General features: G+C 34.4%; 1 protein-coding gene across 4 annotated transcripts in view; it reads left to right on the forward strand.

Annotated features, from left to right (window-relative positions):
• The window catches only part of DENND1B (DENN domain containing 1B), a 245,462-nt gene that overhangs the window by 198,843 nt on the left and 25,866 nt on the right, over positions 1-20,753 (forward strand). For all 4 annotated transcript variants that reach the window (XM_087424346.1, XM_087424343.1, XM_087424345.1 and 1 more), the window contains 4 exons: positions 3,785-3,825; positions 4,693-4,761; positions 9,734-9,790; positions 10,646-10,753. In XM_087424346.1, coding sequence (XP_087280472.1) covers positions 3,785-3,825; positions 4,693-4,761; positions 9,734-9,790; positions 10,646-10,753 — 275 coding nt within the window. The remainder of the gene's footprint in view (positions 1-3,784; positions 3,826-4,692; positions 4,762-9,733; positions 9,791-10,645; positions 10,754-20,753) is intronic.

Genomic DNA, 20,753 nt, shown 5'->3' on the forward strand with positions numbered 1-20,753 from the left:
GCGGAGTCTGAACTCAATATGTGTCTGCCTGCCTTCAAAGCTCTGGCTTTAATAAGTATAATATATTGCTTTCCTGTGATAAGAGATCTTCTTAATTAGAAGACATTCAGTAAACAAGATCGGTACTCAAGCCCCCTCTACTCTGATTGGATAAAAGCAAAATTCCTGTCTCTTTTGAATATCTTTTGAAGATTTTTTACACATAAAACCCTCAGAAAGATCACTGTAGGAGAAATCAACATTCACTGATACTGAAGAAAAAATTGTGTTCCTTTAAGCAAAAATAATAAGGAAATTTCAGAGAAGCATCTAATTTCTCCCCTTTCTGTCATTGCAGTGGCAGTTTATATACTGTTTTTGTTGCTAATATGCATGGTTATAAAATGAATATGAATATGGTGGAGCTTTATCATTGTTGTGGCTCTGATTAAAAGTGTACAGTGCAGGACAGTCATATATACAACATCTAGATTCACAGTGAATCTAGAACTATGGTCAAAGACTCTGTGAATGCATGCAGATTTTCAAAACTGCTTTCTGTCCTGAGAGTCCCCATGGTCAGGACTATTAAGGAAATCTCTGTTACTCCTGATTCCTTTCATAAGAAAATTCAACCTTAAGGTGAGAGGAAAGCAGTGAGAATGTCAGGAAATATGTAAAGGGAAGACTAATCATAGAGGTTTAAAGGTAATGAAAGAGGACATGAGTAGGACAAAGGATGCGGTTAAACACAAATATTGGAATATGGAAAAGCAGCTAAGAACTGTTGAGTAGTTAAGAACATGTTTTTTCCCCCATTTAAAATAAAACTAGTTCTTAAATCCACAACCAATTATTTAAACTTTAAAAAGGAGACACATTTTCAGATTGATTTTTATACAGAAGTGTGTGGTTACTCTCCATCAATAGCATTTATTTCTTCATTAGTTTCCTGATGTAATCTGAGTAGTCTTATATTTATTTAATTTTCTTTCTTCTTTTACCGATTAAGGTACCAAAGGAATTTGAAGGGGTGGTAGGTAATCATCAGTTTTAGTGGCAGTTTTCTGGCCTCACTGAACAATTTAGACCAATTTACATTTTTTGATAAGTAACTGCAAATTACTGGAATTTAAACAAATACATTGGAAGAGAAAGTCTTTGCACGAGATATTTTGTCCTTGAGTGTGAGAAAATCACTTGTTTAACAAGAACAATGTTAAGAATTTCCTCAATAATGCTTATTATTTCCGTAATCCAGTTACTTTAAAAGGAGGACTCTGAAGGATTCTTGTGGCAGATTCATTTTTAAGAAGAAAAACAGCCTTTTTTAAAAAAAACATTATCAAAGAATAATGTGCTTGTCTCATAAATTTTGTGGAAATAGGAGCCTTCAATCTTAAAAGCACTAAAATTTAAAGAGACAATTAGCTTTAAAAATTTTTTTTAACAGGAATCTACCTAATTTGTACCACATGTTTCCCTATCATCTTAAGCAGTTTATTTAGGGACTTCCTATACCACAAGAGTCCAGATTAGTATTGGTGATTCTCACTATCAGCTGTTTCTTCTCAAGGTATTAGCTTTGGGCAGCTTCTTTTCTTTCTAATGTAGTTGCTTTGAAGTGATAGAGGAATCTCTATATGACTTAAGTTTCATCATATTTTATTCAGCAATCTTAAGAGGTGGCATTTCAGAGTTGAAGAATTAATGAACCAAGCATTAAAACACCTCGATTCCTACTCTTTCTCAATTGCTGTCTTTGTGAACTTGGGCAAGTAATATATCGCCTCAGAACCTCAGTTTTCTCAGTTGGCAAGTTACTGAGAATAATAGCTAACATTTACGGTGTGCTTGGATGTGCTAGGTACCATACAGTACACGTTGTGGCAGCCAGGTTAAGGACCTAGTCCCACGTCACATAGTACACGAAGGTAGAGTGGGCCTGAACGCGCAGGTCCCACTTCCTTCTCACTGAACTGCACTGCCTGTGACACTGCCTGCTTTGCCTATTTTAGAGGAGAAAAATAGAACTCACATATTTGATGTAGGTAAAAACAGTTTGTCACCTGTAAAGAGCTGAAGAGGAGCTATTTTTATTCCTCACAACTCTAAATAAGACGCTGACTTTTCTATAACTGCTGTGAAGTTTTATGATAGCTGTTTTCTTTGTGGTTCAGAGGTTTAAAAATAATTGTTTTCTGGAATGACAAGTGTTCCAGAATGCTAAATAGTTATCATATAGAAGTTGGTGTTTCTCTTTTTGCTTTCATAAGTTCATTTTGGGAAAAGAATGAAAATAAAACACTTTTCAGAATACTATGAATAATAACCAAGTCTTAAATGTGTGATTTCGCCTCAACCATTTTTAATAGAGAAGTAAAAGTATATGAACAATCTGAATAAAGACAGTTTATTTTTTTGTTAATAAAATCTCCTTGAGAAATAAGTTGATAGAATAACTTGGATTTTTTTCTTTATTTTACAAAGGAAATATAATTAAAAAAAATTTTGGTCAGGCCAAATACCCACAGAAGCTCACGCCTTTTACACAGTGCAGTTTATTTTTACATAGGCTGTTTTAGGTAGATGCATTTTGCTGTAATCATTTCACAAGATTAGAAAAAATATTTCCCCCCTATTTCTTCTTCCAGAAGAGATACAGTGTGGTGCTGAGAGACATCTTTCAGAATGAGAGTTGTTTCTTGGTATTTTAGGGAAAGACTTTAAGTACAGGAGTGAAGGCAGAGCCAGACACATTTCCCCGATGTTGGTTAGGGATGCAAAGTAACAGCTGGAAAGAAATTCTTGGGCTGGGATCGTTGTGCCTCTATTTTGTAACAGCAAGCTGATGCGTTTGTTAAAGAGCCACAACCACACAAGAGGATGACACCGTCTGCTTCAGGGATTCCTTGTACTGGATAGTCTCTGAGTAGCTGTTGGGACTTTGTTTTTTATCATGGGAATATCTAAACATTTCAACAACCAAGAAGGTAGACGAAATCTAACTAAAGTCAGTTGATATAAAACATTAGATTAGTTGTGTGGCTTTTGTTTTTTTTGCCTTTCATATCATCTTATTGACTAAATTATCATATTTGGAGCCAAATATATGATTACTAGTTTTATTAGAACTGGTTTTGTCAGCATTTGAGCTTTCTAATAACCATGATGCTCTGTGTCTAAAAGCTACATTTGCTTCATATTTCCTGGGGTAATATCTTTTAAATTTATATTTACAACTAGAGAATATTTTCAGAACTGTAACTGCAATTTAATTGCATTAAAATAAAATTTGCTGTCCATTAATGTTAATATTTAGCACCCATAGAAGATTCTTCTTTTTGTCCTCAAGGTTCTTTGCATTTCTGAATTCCCTTCTAATTTTTTTCTTTCCCTGTTCTCTTGAAATATTGTTTTAAAATGAACGTAATTGTGCAAAAGAGCCAAATTTTTACAAAACAACGTAGACATAAATATTGAAAAATCAGTTTAAAGGACATAGGAATTTTGGATTTCTAAAGAGAAGTTATATTTTCCCTTCTGAAGATAATATTAAAATGAAAGAACCTAGAATACTTTAACATATTAGCTTCAAATGTGAGTAAAGAAATCCGTTCTTAAAAATGCGAATTACTGTGTTCCTAAGAATTAAAGCAATTTATTCTTACGATGTGATTGCTTCTTTCACAACATTGCAAATAAATAAAACTTGTTTGCTAAATTCCTGGAAATACTAGGTCTTGATGAATTTTGGTTTATTTTTGATCAAACATTTCTGACGTCTTATTTTCATGTATTCCAGGGAACCCGAGGTCATATCAACAGTGGGTGCATACAGTCAAGGTAATAATAAGCCTTCAAAGTTTCTTCATTTTTCTTGCATTCTAATATATATGGAGAAATGTTCAGTTCAAGTATACTGTTTATACTCATGCTGTTTATTGACAATATTTTAAATGTTTGTATATTTTCTTACATTTTAAATGTTTATTTTATATTTATAGTTTGTTGATATTCATAAAGAAAATTGTAAAATGGAAAACTTTTTTTTTTTTTTTTGCTATTTACTATTTTAATGTTACTATTTTTAAACTTTTAAATTTTGAAATAAATGTACATTCACAGGAACTTTCAGGAAAATGTACAAGGGCTCGTGTATCTTTCACCCAGTTTAAAATGGAAAACTTTTATCCAGAGATAAATGGCTTGTTTTGAAAAGCAAGATTTCACTGTCACCTTATATTATATTCTAGAACAAGGAATTAGGTGGAGTGGTAGCATTTGATGGGAGTTTTATCATTTCTGGTAATGTGCTTTTGTTAATATGATTTTCTTAATATAAAACACTCTTCCACAGATTGAGACTTTATTGCCCAACGTTAAAAGAGTTGATAAACAGTTGATTATTTCATTTTTATTCAGCTTTAAATATATACCTGTTACTGGTCATATTGCCCAAGTCTGCCTAAACTGCAAAGGTGAAAGGATTTTTAAATGATGTATTACACCAACTAAAAGAACAGAGTACCATTTTGTGTGAAATTTACTATAGTATATAAAAGCTTGAAAACACTAAGCATAAAATAATTTTTGTAGGACTTTGTTTAACTTGTGAGGAAAGCTCTTTTTCTATACTATTAATAATGCTTTGTTTTCAGGACAGTCTGGTCAAAAATTTTTGATATTACGTGTCTGGTTTTTTTTTTGCAGAAAGGAGGTGCACTATTCAACACCGCAATGACCAAAGCAACTCCTGCTGTTCGGACAGCATATAAATTTGTAAGTTTTCTTTTGATATTTAAAAATTCTATTAATAAAACTTTATGTTTTCCTAGATGATAGACATGGAGATGTAGAATATTTTCTATTTTTCTTTTCTTTTCGTTTCTTTTTTTTGTGAGGAAGATCAGACCTGAGCTAACATCCGTGCCAATCCTCCTGTTTCTGCTGAGGAAGACCGGCTCTGAGCTAACATCTATTGCCAGTCCTCCTCCTTTTTTCCCCCAAAGCCCCAGTAGATAGTTGTATGTCATAGCTGCACATCCTTCTAGTTGCTGTATGTGGGACGCCTCCTCGGCATGGCCGGAGAAGCAGTGTGTTGGTGTGTGCCCAGGATCTGAACCCGGGCCACCAGTAGTGGAGCACACACACTTAACTGCTAGGCCACGGGGCCGGCCCCTTCTATTTTTCTTTTAAATAAGCTTTTTAAAAAAATTTAGAGTTAATATTGACCCAATTCAGTTATTAAAACTGTATCCTTGTATAGAGAGGATGTTTCCTTTATATGATCTAAAAACAGTTCTTCATTTTATTTCAAAGCTATCAGCAAAAATTGTGCACTCAGATTGAAACAGTCCATGACGAAGTGCCATTTTTAAAGATTTGATTATTTCATTTAAGACCATATTTTAAAGTTTCATTTTGTACTTGAGGCTCAAGCAGAAAAAATAGAAAAATATGGCGAGTTCTCTTCCCTCAAAGGTGCTTTGACTCTCCATGATTAAAATTCTTCAGTGATTCTTCATGGCTTATAGTAAAATAATAATAACAATACCAATACCAATGACAATAAATAAATAATTAATAAAATAAAAATCGCTTTAATGTGACAACTGAGACCCTTCAAGACCTGCCCCTCCTGTGTCCTGATTCATTTCCCCCGTCCCCTGAGCCTGCCTGTCTCTAAAGATACTGAGTGCTCCTCATTTCATGAGTTCAGGACGTTCTCTTCTGCCTCTCTATCCTTACACAAGCTGTTCCTGCTACTTGGAACTTCTATTTCTTGGCTTTTATCTGTCTAGTAAACACCAATTCATCCTATAAGACTTAGTTTAGACATCAGTTCCCCTGAGAAAATTCTCCCAATCCCACACAAAAAGAGTTAATATACCTTCTTCTGTGTTCCCATAGGACCATAGACATGCCTGTTTCAGCCCTTGTTTTGTCTGTGTACATCTGTATCTCTAATGTCAGATTAGTAGCTTCTCGAGGGAGGAGCTAATGAGTTGGTATTCAGTAAGGTTTTTTTCAACTTAGTAGGTCATATATATTCTATATTTCTAAAAATATTCAGGGCGGTAGTTTTGACTTTATAAGAGTTTATCTTCAAATGCTTTCTCAGAAATGAATTGATATGATTGAATTAATAATAGAATAATATATTTTAATATGTTTAGAAATATGTTCTTTTCTTGACTTACAATTTTCATATGTATGGAGCCACCATTTCTGTTTTATTTATTTTTTCCCCCAAAGCCCCAGTAGACAGTTGTATGTCATAGTTGTACATCCTTCTAGTTGCTGTATGTGGGACGCAGCCTCAGCATGGCCGGAGAAGTGGTGCCTCGGTGCGCTCCCGGGATCCGAACCCGGGCCGCCAGCAGCTAAGCCACGGGGCCGGCCCCACCATTTCTGTTTAAAAAATCTTGTTTCAAGATTGCATTTTATAGTAGGGAAGGTAATCTACAGAGTGGATTAAAAAATACAGTGCCGTGGGGCCGGCCCAGTGGCGCAAGTGGTTAAATGTGTGCGCTCTGCTGCGGCTGCCTGGGATTCGCCGGTTCGGAACCCTGGGCGCATACTGAAGCACCGCTTGTCAGGCCACGCTGTGGCGACGTCCCATATAAAGTGGAGGAAGATGGGCATGGATGTTAGCTCAGCAAAAAAGAGGAGGATTGGCAGATGTTAGCTCAGGGCCTATCTTCCTCACCAAAAAAAAACACAGTGCCAAAATTCTGAACTTTTGGAGCCTTCTCATAAAGTAAAAGTTAGGAGAGGCAATCATTTTGCCTTGGAAACATCAGCCTCTGCCTTTTGGTTGTTCCATGGCTTTGCTAGGAACCTCCCTGAGTAGACCACTATCTCCCTGTAATACTGCTGGTTTGATTTATATACGGTTTTTGAGGAGATTTTAATTTTTCACAATGAAATAGCACATAGCTGCCATGTGAAAATCAAACTAACATTGAGCCTTGTTCCTCACGTTCAAGATTCTAAAAAAGGTTTCACAGTCAAGTGCCCTTCATTTTGTTCCTTGAGCAAGTACTTGAAGTTTTCCTTCAAGCTTAGAAAAGTTCTGTTATATTGTTTTGCTAAATGTGTGTTTTTCTCCTTAATTTCACTCATATCGTCCATAGAAGCACAGAAATAAAGCAAACGTGTTTAAAACCTCACTAGTTATTTAAATTTTTATCCTTTAAATCTGTAGAGTATTTTATGTTGAACCCTTCTCTGCAGAGCAGTAAAATGTTTCCACATGAAAAATTCTGCTCCTTGGAAGATTATTCCCTCAATTAATTTCAGGCAAATTAAGGTCTTCAGAATATACTTAATCACTTTTATCATTTATCTTGTGATCATGTCGTACATGAATCAAGACATTGGGGGCAAGTAGAAAAGTCAGTTTGTGACCTTCATAGTTATACCTAGAACCCCTCTTTCTAGATTGCTCATATTCTGAAATTCCTCCTTTGACCACAAATTGCTATGAACAAAACACCTAATTTTTCTTGTGTGGGTATAACAGAATTTATTAACCTTGATTTTCTATAGATAGTAAATTTTTTAAAACTAGGAACCATGTTTTTAACTGTTTCATTCATTCAACAAATTATTTGAGTACCGCTCCTGAGCTAGCCTTGTATGGTTGTTCCATTAGAGCAATGAGCACGGCAGGTGCTGTGCGTAAGACAGTTGCTGGCCCTGCTTTTATATTTGTGTCGCTGTCATTTTGCTTTGTTCTTTGGACATGCTACAGAAGTATTGAGTATGTATTTGTTGAGGAAATAATGATTTTGTCTTATATTTAGAATATTTTTTCTATGCTTTCTATGCCAGTGTTTTCCTATGCTTATAGGAGCTGTAAAGAAAACTAGAGTTGACATACATACTCTTATAAATCTAAAAATAACAGCAGTGTGAACAGATATGTGATTTGGCTAACAGATTTTCTAAGTCAACTTTCTTGTTAGGTCTTTGCATTTTAAATTATTAGCCAAAGCCAAAAGCAAATAATTGCTTTTCTGTAGAGAATACTTATTTATTGGTAAGTTTCAGCTTGGTAAATTGAAAAGGACAGAAAGAACCTGTACCCTATCTTCCAGACACTCTGAAAGAGGTCAATGGAGGAGGTAGGGCAGCAGACATTTAAATGAGTCAGTACGTGAATTACAGAACCATGACTGACACTAGGGTCAACTGTATACACTAAAGAGCATCTGAAAAGATAAGTGTGAATCAGGTGGCTTTTGAAAGAATAGAGGACGTTTAGGTAAACTAGAATATAGTCCAAATATGAATAAAGATGGGTACAAATTCTTGGAGATGGGAACAGGAACTTATTTTTGGTAATTATGCATTTTTACTTAATAGGAATGTAGGGATTAATATAAGATCCTTTAAATAGATTCAATGGCTTTACCACTAAAATAATGAATGTGAAAATGCTTTATTGATTCTAAAGAACCGTGGAAATATAGGCTAGTATTATTTGGCTTTTTTGGTTATCTTTTACTGGATCTAATATGTTTTGGTTTTGCCTCATTTACAATAAGGAAATAATTGTTTAATTCAGTTCAAAACATTTCTTGAGCAGTTACTACATGCCAAATACTCTACTGGGCGTTGCAGATATTAACAGGAAGGAAATAAGATCCTTCCCCTCAGTGAATGTGGGAAGACGTGTGTTTACTCTTCCTAGAAGTGACTTGAGAAAGCGGGATGGTGTGATAAATGGAGCAAGGACTTTGCAGTTGGAAAGTCTTCAGTCCACATGACCTTAGTTTCCAAGTCTGTAGAATGAGACTCATAATGCCTTTTCTTTCCCGAGACTTAGATTCAGCGGATGTATTTTTAAAACCTTAGTTCCTCCTTCTCCTTTGAGATGGGAAGAAGTTGGACTTAGGAATTAAATGACCCTCTGAGTCACTTCCCTTATTTGTAAAATGTCATAACGATAGTACAAATTTCACGGAGTCCTTGTGATGATTAAATGAGATAATGCATGCTAGGTACCCAGCACACAGTCACATACTGAGGGAACACAAAGTAAATGTGAATTTCTTTTCTCTTCGTTTCACTCTGGCCACCGTGAGTGGGAATTTCCAGTGGAACAGAGGCTAAGGCTGTTGTGAAAGCCCCCAGTTGCCTTTAGTTAAATTATACCCCACAGGGATCACAGCACGACCTGAGAGGCTCGAGTGCTGGAGCCAGACTCCCTATGGAACATGAGGATAGCCTTTAAATTGTTAAATCACTTTTAATTTTTGCCAGAAAAACTGTATATGAAATAGCCATAACAGTAGGGTAGCTCTGCTAGTAACAACTTGTGTCTGCCTGTAAAAGCACTTTGTTATAGTTTTGTGAAGTTGCCTGATTTTTTTCAATCCAAACATTTGCCCAGATAACCTGCTGCTGTGATGTGCTTTCTCTTTCTCTGCCCCAGTTAGTCACGATTTCAAATTAAGACTGGGCATTAGTAATCTGGTTGACTCTTTTGTATTTCTTATAGTTTCGAAGGCAAGATAGGCTGAATGTTAGCCTTTGTATGATATTTGTATGCAAATAGAGACTAATCATGCTTTCACCAACTTATTTAGGTCTAATAAGTGGTATTGTGTCCCTGAAAATAGTTTTAGATTATAATTTTTTTTCTAAATAATATGAGTAGTTAGCAATTTTCGTTAAATGAGATCTCATGTTCTTATTCTTTAAGTGGTAATAGAACTATACAGATACTTATATTATTTTCTAGGCAAAAAACCACGCAAAGCAGGGAATCAAGGAAGTGAAGAGTAAGCTCAAACACAAGGTGCGTCGGCTTCTCCTTCTACCTTGACTTGCGTTAATGTGAAGCTTATACTTTACGAATCACAAGAGATTTATGTTTTTAATGACTTTTGAAATATGCTTAGTCCTTTGTTCACGAATGTATTTTTCATAAGAAGCCCTCTGGCAACTACCTGCCGTTGTATATGCATCCACTGAATAATCTCTTTATTGTTTGCGTATTTTATCACAGAACGACGGAGATCTTCAAAGATGCTTTAACAGGATGTATGTTTTCATAAAGTTGATTGCTTTGATATCACAATTGAAATTCTTGCTTCAAGCTGAGAAAGTTTTTAAAAAGATCATCTTTGGTGCCAAATTAAATCAGGAATGCCATCATTTGGTTTTATAGGATGTTTCCAATAGTAGCTACTTTAAATTGAAGCATGTTCTTAATTTACAAAAGATTGCATTTTGAAGATGTGTATTTGAATTTTTGAATATTGCATATATATGAATATTTATGTGTATGTATGTATATGTGTGTGTTTGATTTGATTACATATCACATCTTTGCAGATTTTATCAGTTGTTATATTTTGAATTTCTACCTTTGGAGAAAAAGTACTACTTAAAACTTCCATTGTAGTGATGGAGAGTAAATGATCTTCATATAAATTTTATTCGAATTATTCAAAATAGTCACATTATTTTGGAAATTATTAATTCATAATATAGAAAAATGCATTTTCTTCCTGAATAGGTTCTTTAAACTTTTACCTGAAGTGTTATTTTGTTATTGCATCTGTATCAGATACTTTGTCTATTAATCAAATAACTTTAGTAATACAAGCAGTATTTTAAAATAATTACTTGTATATTTCTTCATGTGTAGGAAAACGAGGAAGATTATGGGACCTGTTCTGGTTCTGTACAATATACACCAGTTTACACATTATACAGTGAAAAGGGAAGAAACCTAGAAAAGCGTAAGCTTGCCCAGGTAAGGTTCTTTACCCTCGTGTCTCCAAATTCTAAAATTATGTGATTCCAGTGAATTCTTTAGGAACAGCTTTGGACCCATTAATTTGTATCATATGATAACAAAACCTGCAGTTATGGTCAAGGAGATGAATAGGTGGCGTTGGGGAAGGCTATAAGGGCCAATCCCCTTGGGGATTGTCAGTCTCTGCATACTTTATCACAGAGCTCGTACTCCGGGAGGGGGAGAGAGAGACAGGTGATTGCCATGGAGTGTGAGTAGTTTGGTGATGAGTGGGAAGTCACAGATTTCCTTGACTACAAAAATAAAATGAAACTGTACGTGAGAATTTGACCATTAAAATCATCTATAGAAATTAGAATATGAAATAATTTGTCTATCTTTTTCTAAAGTTAGATATTTTATTTGCTATAAGTATTTAGAGTTTCTGCTTATATCCAGATGCTGCTTAAAATATTGTCCTAAAGTGAGAAAGTGTTCAGAATCATAGCTATATGTGTTTCTGATTTTGCATCAGAAATATTTTCCTAATGGTTTTAACAAAGCAAAATTTGTATACACCAAGTCATATTTTAAGAGGCCTGAGAAAACTAGCTCTTAAAAAGAATTTTGAGTGGCTTATAGTTACAAAATTATAGAACTGCAAGCAGCTGCAAAGCTTCATTTATTACAGTCACCAAAGTTTACTGATGAGGAAATTGATAGCCAGAATGATCGTGTCGCTTGTCTTCAGTCTCATAACCAGTTAGTGGCAGAGCGGGACGAGAACACATCTCTAATGCTCAGTTGGCTTTCCTGGATGTGTAGACACTGCAGGAGTAGAGATGACCCTAAAGTATTTCCATGTGTCTTTAGGAATGGGGAGAGAGCCAGTGAGGCTATACTAAAACCCTAGCCTTTCTAAAGAAAACCCATTAATTCAATCATTCAGCACCTACTATGCACCAGGTACTATTCTAGGTCTTCTAGGAAAAACAAAGAAAATCTCTGCCTTCATGGACTGTTTTTACAACACACTAAGTCCCTTCTCTATGATTTGTCCATTTGTTAAGCTTATATTTTCATATGTTAGTATTGTTTAATTGCAGCATATTGGTGTGAATGCTTCAATGTATGACCTAAAATAAGCTTTTCAAGAAAATAATTATTCTGCAAATGTAGAAACCTTTTCTGGTTACTAAAGTTAACTGGAAAACAGTTATTAACTTGTAAACTAATGGTGGATTTGCAATTGATTTCTCAGTTTTTCTCCCATCAGTAGAATGTTCAATTCATGTCTATTTGTTCTCAAGCTTTAACACCTTAAAAACTTTTGAACAATGTTTACAGCCTTAATATTGGAACATTTAGGTTATATTTACCATGGTGAATAGATTTTTATGTGAAAACGTGGGATCTTTGTTACCTATTGGATGCTTTAAGATGAAAAGAAAATACTTAAATTGGAGATACACATATTCTAAATGTCAGTTTTAGTTAACAAAACTATTTTCAGCTCCTCATATTTATATTTTTAAATCTTCCTTTCTTTTAACATGACATAGTATTTATATGATAATTTAATTATAAAATATATTACTGATTTCTGTTTTTGTTTGTTTTCTTGTTAATTCCTAGAGACACAATATCTGATAGAGAAAATTGTATTAGGTTATAGAAAACCTTACAGTAGGATAGTAGCTAACATTCATTGCATACTTATCTTGAATCCTTATGGCTATCATTTATTATAATATCATTAATTCAATTATTTGCGTTCATTAATTAGCATTTTGTGGTTTTCAGGTGGACATGACAAATGATGACTCTAATAAGAATTAAGAGAAGTAGAGCTTATTCTTTTAAGAATTATAATATGATTTTCCTACTTGGTGTATAGGAATTTGTTAAACCAATATATGTAGATTTATTATGTAGATGCTGATAATGTCTGAATAACAGTCTTTACTTTTCAAGTGATAAATATCTGAGTTTCAGTCGTAGTATATGTTTCTTTGTATACATGTGTCTCATTATATAAATAGGTGTATACATCTGTGTATATGTATTTTAACAGCTAAATTTTTCAAGAGTTCATATTTCCAATCATTTGTGACCCAATAATATCATAATTTAATGTTTTGCTTTTGCTTGTATTTTTTGTATAATTGAAATTTGATTGTTTAGTTTTAGATTCACATATACACTTAGAAAAGAGGTAAATTTTTGGCCCTTTGGCAATTTTTTTCTTTGCTACACTCCACCTTTATTTTTGTTTTTCCTGAAGCTAGCAGAATACATGTTTTCTTGCAGTAGTAACTTTCCTTCTTTGAGCTGATGGTTCCAGTGCTCTGAAGTGATAGCCGACTTGTGGTCAGCAGCTTGTTTATAAAAGGAGACCATGGTGCCTTCAAGTTGAAATTGTCGTCTAATCCCTGATTTGAATTATTTCATTAATTTCGTAGTGTTGGCAAACACGCACAAATGAAATAAGACAATACCAGGGCCTTTGTTATAAGGATATAGGTGTTCCAAGTGCGGGAATGTATGTGGCTTCTGGTAGGGTTGGAACTAGAAGATGGAAAAAGCCGTCAAGGAAGAAGACCACCCCTCTGCCCCATCTTTTCTCTGTCTCTCTCCCCTGGCCTGTTCTTCTCTCTGTGTGTTTGTTCATGTGCATTCTGCCAACTGGCCCCTCAGCTTCTCTGTGCCCCTGACACTCAGCTTGCAGGCCCGCAGTGCAAACAGCTGCTAGAAATGGACCGCAATTCCCAAGTCCAGTTTCTTGCGGAAGAATGTAATCAGGTCACTTGGATCAGGCATTAATCCTAGGTTCACTCAACTCCAACCAGAGGCAGGGAGAGTACCATGTTACCAAGGACACTGGGGGATAGTAGGGGTCAACAGGGAAAGCAAGTCTCAGAGAAGGGCTTTTAAGGACTGTGACAATATCACTAAAGATTTCTACTATTTCTAATTGCTTTATAATGCTGTTTGGCAAAAAGTCATCATTGCCAAAAAAAAAAAAATTTCTATATTTTTAAGTACTTAGAGGCTAGATCTTTGTACCACAAATCTGAAGCTTGGCAAGTTTAAGGTCAGCCTCTCCTAATGGGTTGCTGTTGCCTCTGTTCTCACATGAGAGTTGAGCCACTTAAACAAATAAACAAAAAGACTACAGCAAAGGTAAGCTTTTGTGTTTGGGGCAGAGAACTCAAGAGGGAACAGGCATAGTCTACTGCCTTTTCTTTGTGGTCTGATATCGCAGAGGCTTCCTTGGTTCGCTTTTTGGAGATAATCCAATCTCATTGATTTAATCGAAATAGGATCCAGTATATTGTGGAAGAAACAGAAAGCTGATGCTAGAACCACAAACATATTGTTTTGTAATGATTTCCAAATCAGTAAGTTCTCTTACTCCTAGCTCTCCAAGTATAATAATATTAGGATCTGAACACATTAAGATTTTCAATTAAATATATAAGCATTTCTAGGAATAGTTAGATGTGATTAAAGGCAGATTCTAGATATCAATAAATATATCAGAGACACTAATGTTTATTTTTATATTCATTTATATTCTACCTATTTCCAAAGATAAATTGATACCTTACAAAGAATCATAGACTAAAAGATTAAAATTCATTTAATTTAGATAAGATTCAAGGCAGAGAGAAAGTAAATGTAGTGAGAAGCTAAGGCCCATTCCATTGCTTAGTAGCCAAAATGAAGAGAAAAACACAGCTACCATGATTCGTAAATCATAAAGATTAAAAAAAAAGTTCAGCTGGTGCACAATCGTCCCAGGAAATGGGGCTGGATACTGTGGATCCACAAATGAATTCAGTGTCCCGAGAGCTCCCGGTCTGGTGCAAGTTCCTGGTAAAGGAAAGGGTCACATTTCAGGAGACAGACATTTGGTTTTCCTTATTTGGTCTCTTCTGTGCAGTCTCTATTATGTGAAATGCTCAGGTCATTAATACCTCTCTCGAAGACAGCTTAGTTTCTTAGCTGTTGCCATAACTTTCACATGAGAGTTGAACTGCTTTAAAAAAATAAAGGCCACAAGCAGAAACAAACATAGAATACACCCTTTTCTCTTCTGTAAGGCTCATTGAGCCAGGAGAGTGGTGTCACTGTCTCATGTTGGCATTGGCCTTTCAGTAAGGAAGCATGCTCTGTGCCCCATCTCAGATTTGATTATTCAGATAACCAGATTCTCTTAAAAGACTTGCCATGTGGTAAATTCAGTTACCTAAAAGCAAGATTCTTTAGGTACCTATGGGATTTGGTGATCCAGATGTTTCGATGTTCTTACTACTATTTTCTAAACCTCAATTTTTGTAGAGTTGAAATATTACCAGAGTAGAGTAGAGCAGCCTTGGAAAACATGAGGAAGAAAGACAGTTCCTTGCTTAACAGTGAGGCTGTCTGTAAGTTTGTGTTTATTACATGATTAATTTAAAATTCCTGACAATCCAAGCAGAGTGGGAGCTATTATCCCCATTTTTCAGATTTAGAAACAGGGGAGCAGAGGGATTAAGAAATGTTCCCAAAGTTCTACAGGTAATAAACAGCTGAGTAGGGATTGAAAAGTAAACAGATTGATTCTGGAGCTTAAGTACCTAACCACTACTGTCATGACTTTGCGTTGAGTGAGTGCTTGTGGAGGAGAGGCAGTTAGAGACAAGTTTAGACCCAGAAAGACTTGACTTGAAAAAGGTACTAGCATTTAGCATTGAGCAAAACACAACATCCCTAAGCCTTACTTTCTACATTTGTAAAATGTTAATAACAATACGTGTCATTTTCCTAGGATGCTGTAGGCATTATAGGTAATGTATATACAGTATCTGCCACATAATAGGCACTCAGAAATTGGCGGCTATCCATTTATATGTATACACATATCTTGAGCTTCAGGTCTTCTATAGCAATGGCACCATCTGACTTTTTTCTCTCTTGGTAGTTACTTTCCAGGGTCACTAACAATCCGCTAGTCACCAGGGCAGTGGGGACCCTAAAATTGTCTGTCTTCATTCTAAATAGGGATGACTTTAGATCCCAGTTTATGGTTTGAAAAGAAATTTACAGCTGTTGTATCGAGAAATCTCTTGGTTTATAAGCTTATAAGTCCTCAAGCATGTCATTTTATTGTCAGTAAAATTATCTAAATAAAGAATACGGACTTAACCCATCTCATTCCTAGCTCATTTGCTTAACCATTTGAAAAGTCGATCTCAGCTATATAAAGCACTTTACAGTTCCAGTTTCCAGCTAGACTTGTGTGAATGAAACACTTTATTTTCATCTGTTTCTCAAAAGATGAAAATGAGATTTTGGTAATTTAAATTCCAAGAATGTATTTTAAAGTGAAAAAATACAGTTTCATAATGTGGGTTCTGTAGAAAAGAACAAAAATCACAATGTATGTTGTTTTAAGCCTATGTTCCATTACTTAGCTTATCTTTGGGATAGATTGTGAATCTACATCTTCCCCCCAACAAATAGTACTTTGTTTGTTGGTCTGCTAATTAATATGGTTATTTCCTGTTTTGTTGATGAGGCTTAAATAAATGTCAAGGGTACAGCCGTGAACCTCTCCCAATTAGGCTTCACATTTGTAAAACCCACCCTTTTCCCTTTTGTGTAAAGATGACAGTTCCTACAGCAGCCCCAGCCTAACAGGACTCCAGGGAAAGGATCCTCCTCTGGTTTTATTGAAAACAGGGCCAGTTGGGTCCAGTGAGAATACTGCCATGGTGCAGAATTCTGGTCATGGTGCAGAACAGTTTTAATGTGACTGCATACTTACATTCTTTCATCAATTTTATTTTAGAACAAAATATGTAGACTTAGTGAACAATGTTTAGACTAAATGTCATCTAAAATTATGTTTTAATATAGTTACCTGTAAAAATTTATTGGAATTCTCTAAGAATGAGAAATTCCTTTAAATAATGTGCAAAATTTATACAGATCTAAGATACTGCTCCTTTTTTAATAATATTAGCCATTCTTAACTTAATTCTAGTAATTGTAATGTGTATGTATCTATGTGTCTACGTCACACAGACACACATGTGTACTAGTGAACTGCAAACAGGAGCTTAGCTGTATTACTAGTCAGCATTAACAGATGGATGGCCCTAAGCAAGCAAAAACCATGCAGCAAAATTCAGTGAAAGTGCAGGATGAAAGCTTTTTGTTGTTAAGCCCTATTAAAACCCTGGCACACACATCAGTCTTAACTGTTTCATGTCTGGGACAAATAGCAATCCGCTCAGATTTGTTTCCAACCTAGCCAATTAATTATGTAAAAGCTGCATGAAAAAATATGAATGGAAGGTTATTTTTCCATTTGTAATATGATATAAAGCAGTGTTCCTGTTGATAAATACCCACACTTGGAATGTAGTCAAGACTCTAACCCAAATACAGTGTTTACAAATAGAAACATGTTTAATAGTCATAATTTCTGCTGAGACCAAGTACTATTAAACTAGTGGTCATTTATTCTGTTTTTAAAATATGTTCACATACAGACTAATAATTTGAGATATGAATAGTTATCTTTTGATACATAAATAAGGAAGATGTTTACACCATAAAATATGATCTATGTGATTTTCCATTTTTTACCCATTATACAAGTTGATATGCATACTTCGAATGAAACTTTGCTATCTTTTTGAGTCTTTATATATTTATTGGTTTATAAATCATCCTAATGGATTTGTGGACTATAGCACAACAGCAGTGAGCTCATTTTATAATTGATGAGTAATGTAATTTCATCTTTAAAGAATGTACTTAGAAGTTATATATGCCTTTTTGATATGTAGAGACTCTAAAGTAAGGCATTTCAAAGCCACATTTGGTTGAATGGGGACTTAAAAGAAATTCCAGTATGTAAACATGTCTTAGAAAATATGAGCAATCAGGTAGTTTACATTTTATAGGTAATAAATCTAGTATTTTAAATGCCACAAATGAAATTAAGTTGCTGTGAAATTTATAAGAAAAGAAAAAAACTTATCTTCTCTAAATTAGTTCCTCAGCATAATGAATGATGGGATAGTCATACCTAGTAGGGTATGGTTTACAGTATTGTGTTTATGACACACTTTTCTTCATTGGAATTCAGTGGACTCTGGGAATAAAGTGAATATAAGTAAAGGTAGTGTTTCTTACTCAGGGGACATAATAGTTTTCAGAAAATGCACACTTGTTGGGATCTTTGAAAAAATACAGTCCATTGAATAGCTTTGCTTTATTGGTCAAGAAAGAAATCGCACAGTCATTGGTTTGCAGAGGGAAGTAGCCTCTTGCTTATTCTGACAAGAAAAAAGTGATTGTAAAGCACAATGAGAAAGATAATTGTGACCTGGGGGGAGGGGGCAGAAATGTGTGTGTGGAGGAGGAGGCCCAGATACATAGTTGGAAAGAATACTTAATGTAAATTTTACAAAATAATAAAAATAAGTTTAGCCAAATCATGATAAGCAAAAAGACCCTTAATTTTTTATTTTTAGCACTTCTAATTTGGCTCAGTATTGAGACTACTATTACTATGATCAAGCTAAAATGTTGCCTTAGAGTGATAAGGAAATCTATTAGAAAGTTTCAAATGATAAAAAAATTTTTGAAATAAGTTAAGTGGATGTGTTTGTATTAAAAGGTGCCCACGAAAAATACTGCCTAAGTGAAACACATTTTAGGAATCTCCGTCCCAAAGTCACTCTTTCATGTAGCATATATTCAGTCTAATTTATACTAATGTCACTAATTTATGAAATTGATCTTTTAAGTCCAGTTTGAAAATATGGGTACCATATTGTTAATTTTAAAGAAAGTTCTTTTTTCCTCTTTTGTTTTTCTGTTGAAATAAGAATTTCTAACACGTCAAATTTGACTATAGTTAAATCTGTGCCCCGTCACCCCCCGCCCCCAAAATTCAGTTATGGATTACAAGGGTGCCCTCTAGTGGGCATTATGTAATATTTTCTTTCCTTGAAAGAAGATAGTTATACAAGACAAAATTTATAATTATAAAATTTGCCTCAGAGTAGTCTCTTAGAAATGCAATAGAATACACATTGGGACATTTATATTGTCATAAAATTGTTCAAGAACGTTATTCTTCCAAAGAAATAATTTAAAACCAACTCCTCCTTTCAGTAACTGGCTGGGACCTCATTTTTAAAATGTTTAGCTCTGCTGAGCAATACCTAGTGTATTAAGAAGACATAATGGAAGATAATCTCACGTATATGAATGGGTTCAGTATATATTATGAGATATTTTTAGGTTGAAATGTATTTTTTTTAATGAAAAAAAAATACTTACTTTTACTCTTTCAATTTATTGCCATGAATGGCTGTCATTTATTACAAAGTCTTGAAACAAAAACAAAGGTACTCGATTTTTCCATTTAGTAAATATAATGAATATTACCATTTAGACTTTACATCAGTAATCACGTCACTATTATTTTTCCTCACTATTTTCTGTTCTGTTTCACCTCGTGAGAGTTTCCCCCGGTACCTCTTTAATTAATTTAAGGGCTTTTGGTGAAATTAACAACAGCTCTCTATTCCAAAAGTACCCAGTTTTTATAGACAAATTCTTATTTTCTCCCAGGCATCCTGGATACAGAAATGATGATTTCCTTCTTGTTTTGTGTATAGAACTTCTTTTAAGGTTGGTCAGAGATCAGTGTTAGTGTTGATGAAAGGAAAAGCCAGTCTTTTCTTTGTAGCGGTTACTGCTGCTGCCTATTAGAGCCCCTCAAGAGAGAGAAATTGCCAGGAATGTCAATAGATATGTAACTACAAGAGTACAATAGAATCTTATTATAATTGAAGGATTTATATCTACTACACAGTGTTATATTTCCTCATATAGAACAATGTAAAACATTTGAATAATACGTACATATCTTAACAAGTTAGCCTGTACCCCCAAACCAATTACAAAATAGGAGTGCTATGTGTGCAGCCTTCTCTGGAAGTTCTTTATGGTTTTTCTAATATTTGAATGTACTACTGGTCATTTTGCAGAAGTTTATTCCTTCTTTGCCTTTATCAGTGTCTGATAGTAGTAAGATAACACTTTTGAAACCAAAATATAATTACAATTTCTAAGATTTTTGCTACATTCAATAAAAAACCATTTTAAGACTATCTCCGCACATACACATAGATTTATGCTTATTTTATATTGATATGGTAATCTGAAAAATAAAATCCAGCTGTTTAGTTTACATATCAGATATTTTAATCCTTATTTATATACATTTTGCAAACGTAGTTTATTAAGGTGATTGGGAATAATATGGCTCTGTTACTCAATGCTGACTTTTTAATTGTTTATCCCAGCTAGAAAAATCATCTTCACGTCAATTAGTGAAAAGAACCAAATTCTGTGTTTTATTGAAAATACAGTGGACTATTGAAAATACAGTGGACTTGTGTATTAAGGAACCTTTTTAAATATTGAAATACTGACAGCAAAAGTGAAAGTGCAAATAGTTTGCCATTTATCAAAAGACTATTTATTTTGATTTGAGAATAATATTATAATAGTCTTATACAACTTCTTGTATTTATGCTGATCAATAATCTTTCAGTGCTGAAAACTTACTGCAAGAGCTTTGTTAAAATTTGCATTTTCAAGTATTAAAGAAAAAATATTTATAGTTAACATAATTATTTGGCATATGAACAGTCCTTAAAAGTTAGCTGAAAAATATTAACTGAATTCAAAGCCATATTGCATATAAACACAGGTGAATAATGAGACCTCCTGTGAATACATGGCCTTCTTTCCACCCATTAACACACTTCAGTGAGAGAGTTTTTAGAATGGCTGGTACAGTGGTGCCATTGGGTAGGTTTTTATATAGTCTCTAATCAACAATGGAGAAGTGAATTCTAAAGTACTGTGTTTCTAGGATGATTTTGATACAGTATTTTGCCAAACTAAACTTACTAAAGTAGTAGTCAAAACTACCTAAAGG

This window comes from Ceratotherium simum, chromosome 36 (assembly GCF_057802395.1).
Source record: "Ceratotherium simum simum isolate JZ-2026a chromosome 36, ASM5780239v1, whole genome shotgun sequence".
Classification (NCBI taxonomy): Eukaryota; Metazoa; Chordata; class Mammalia; order Perissodactyla; family Rhinocerotidae; genus Ceratotherium; species Ceratotherium simum.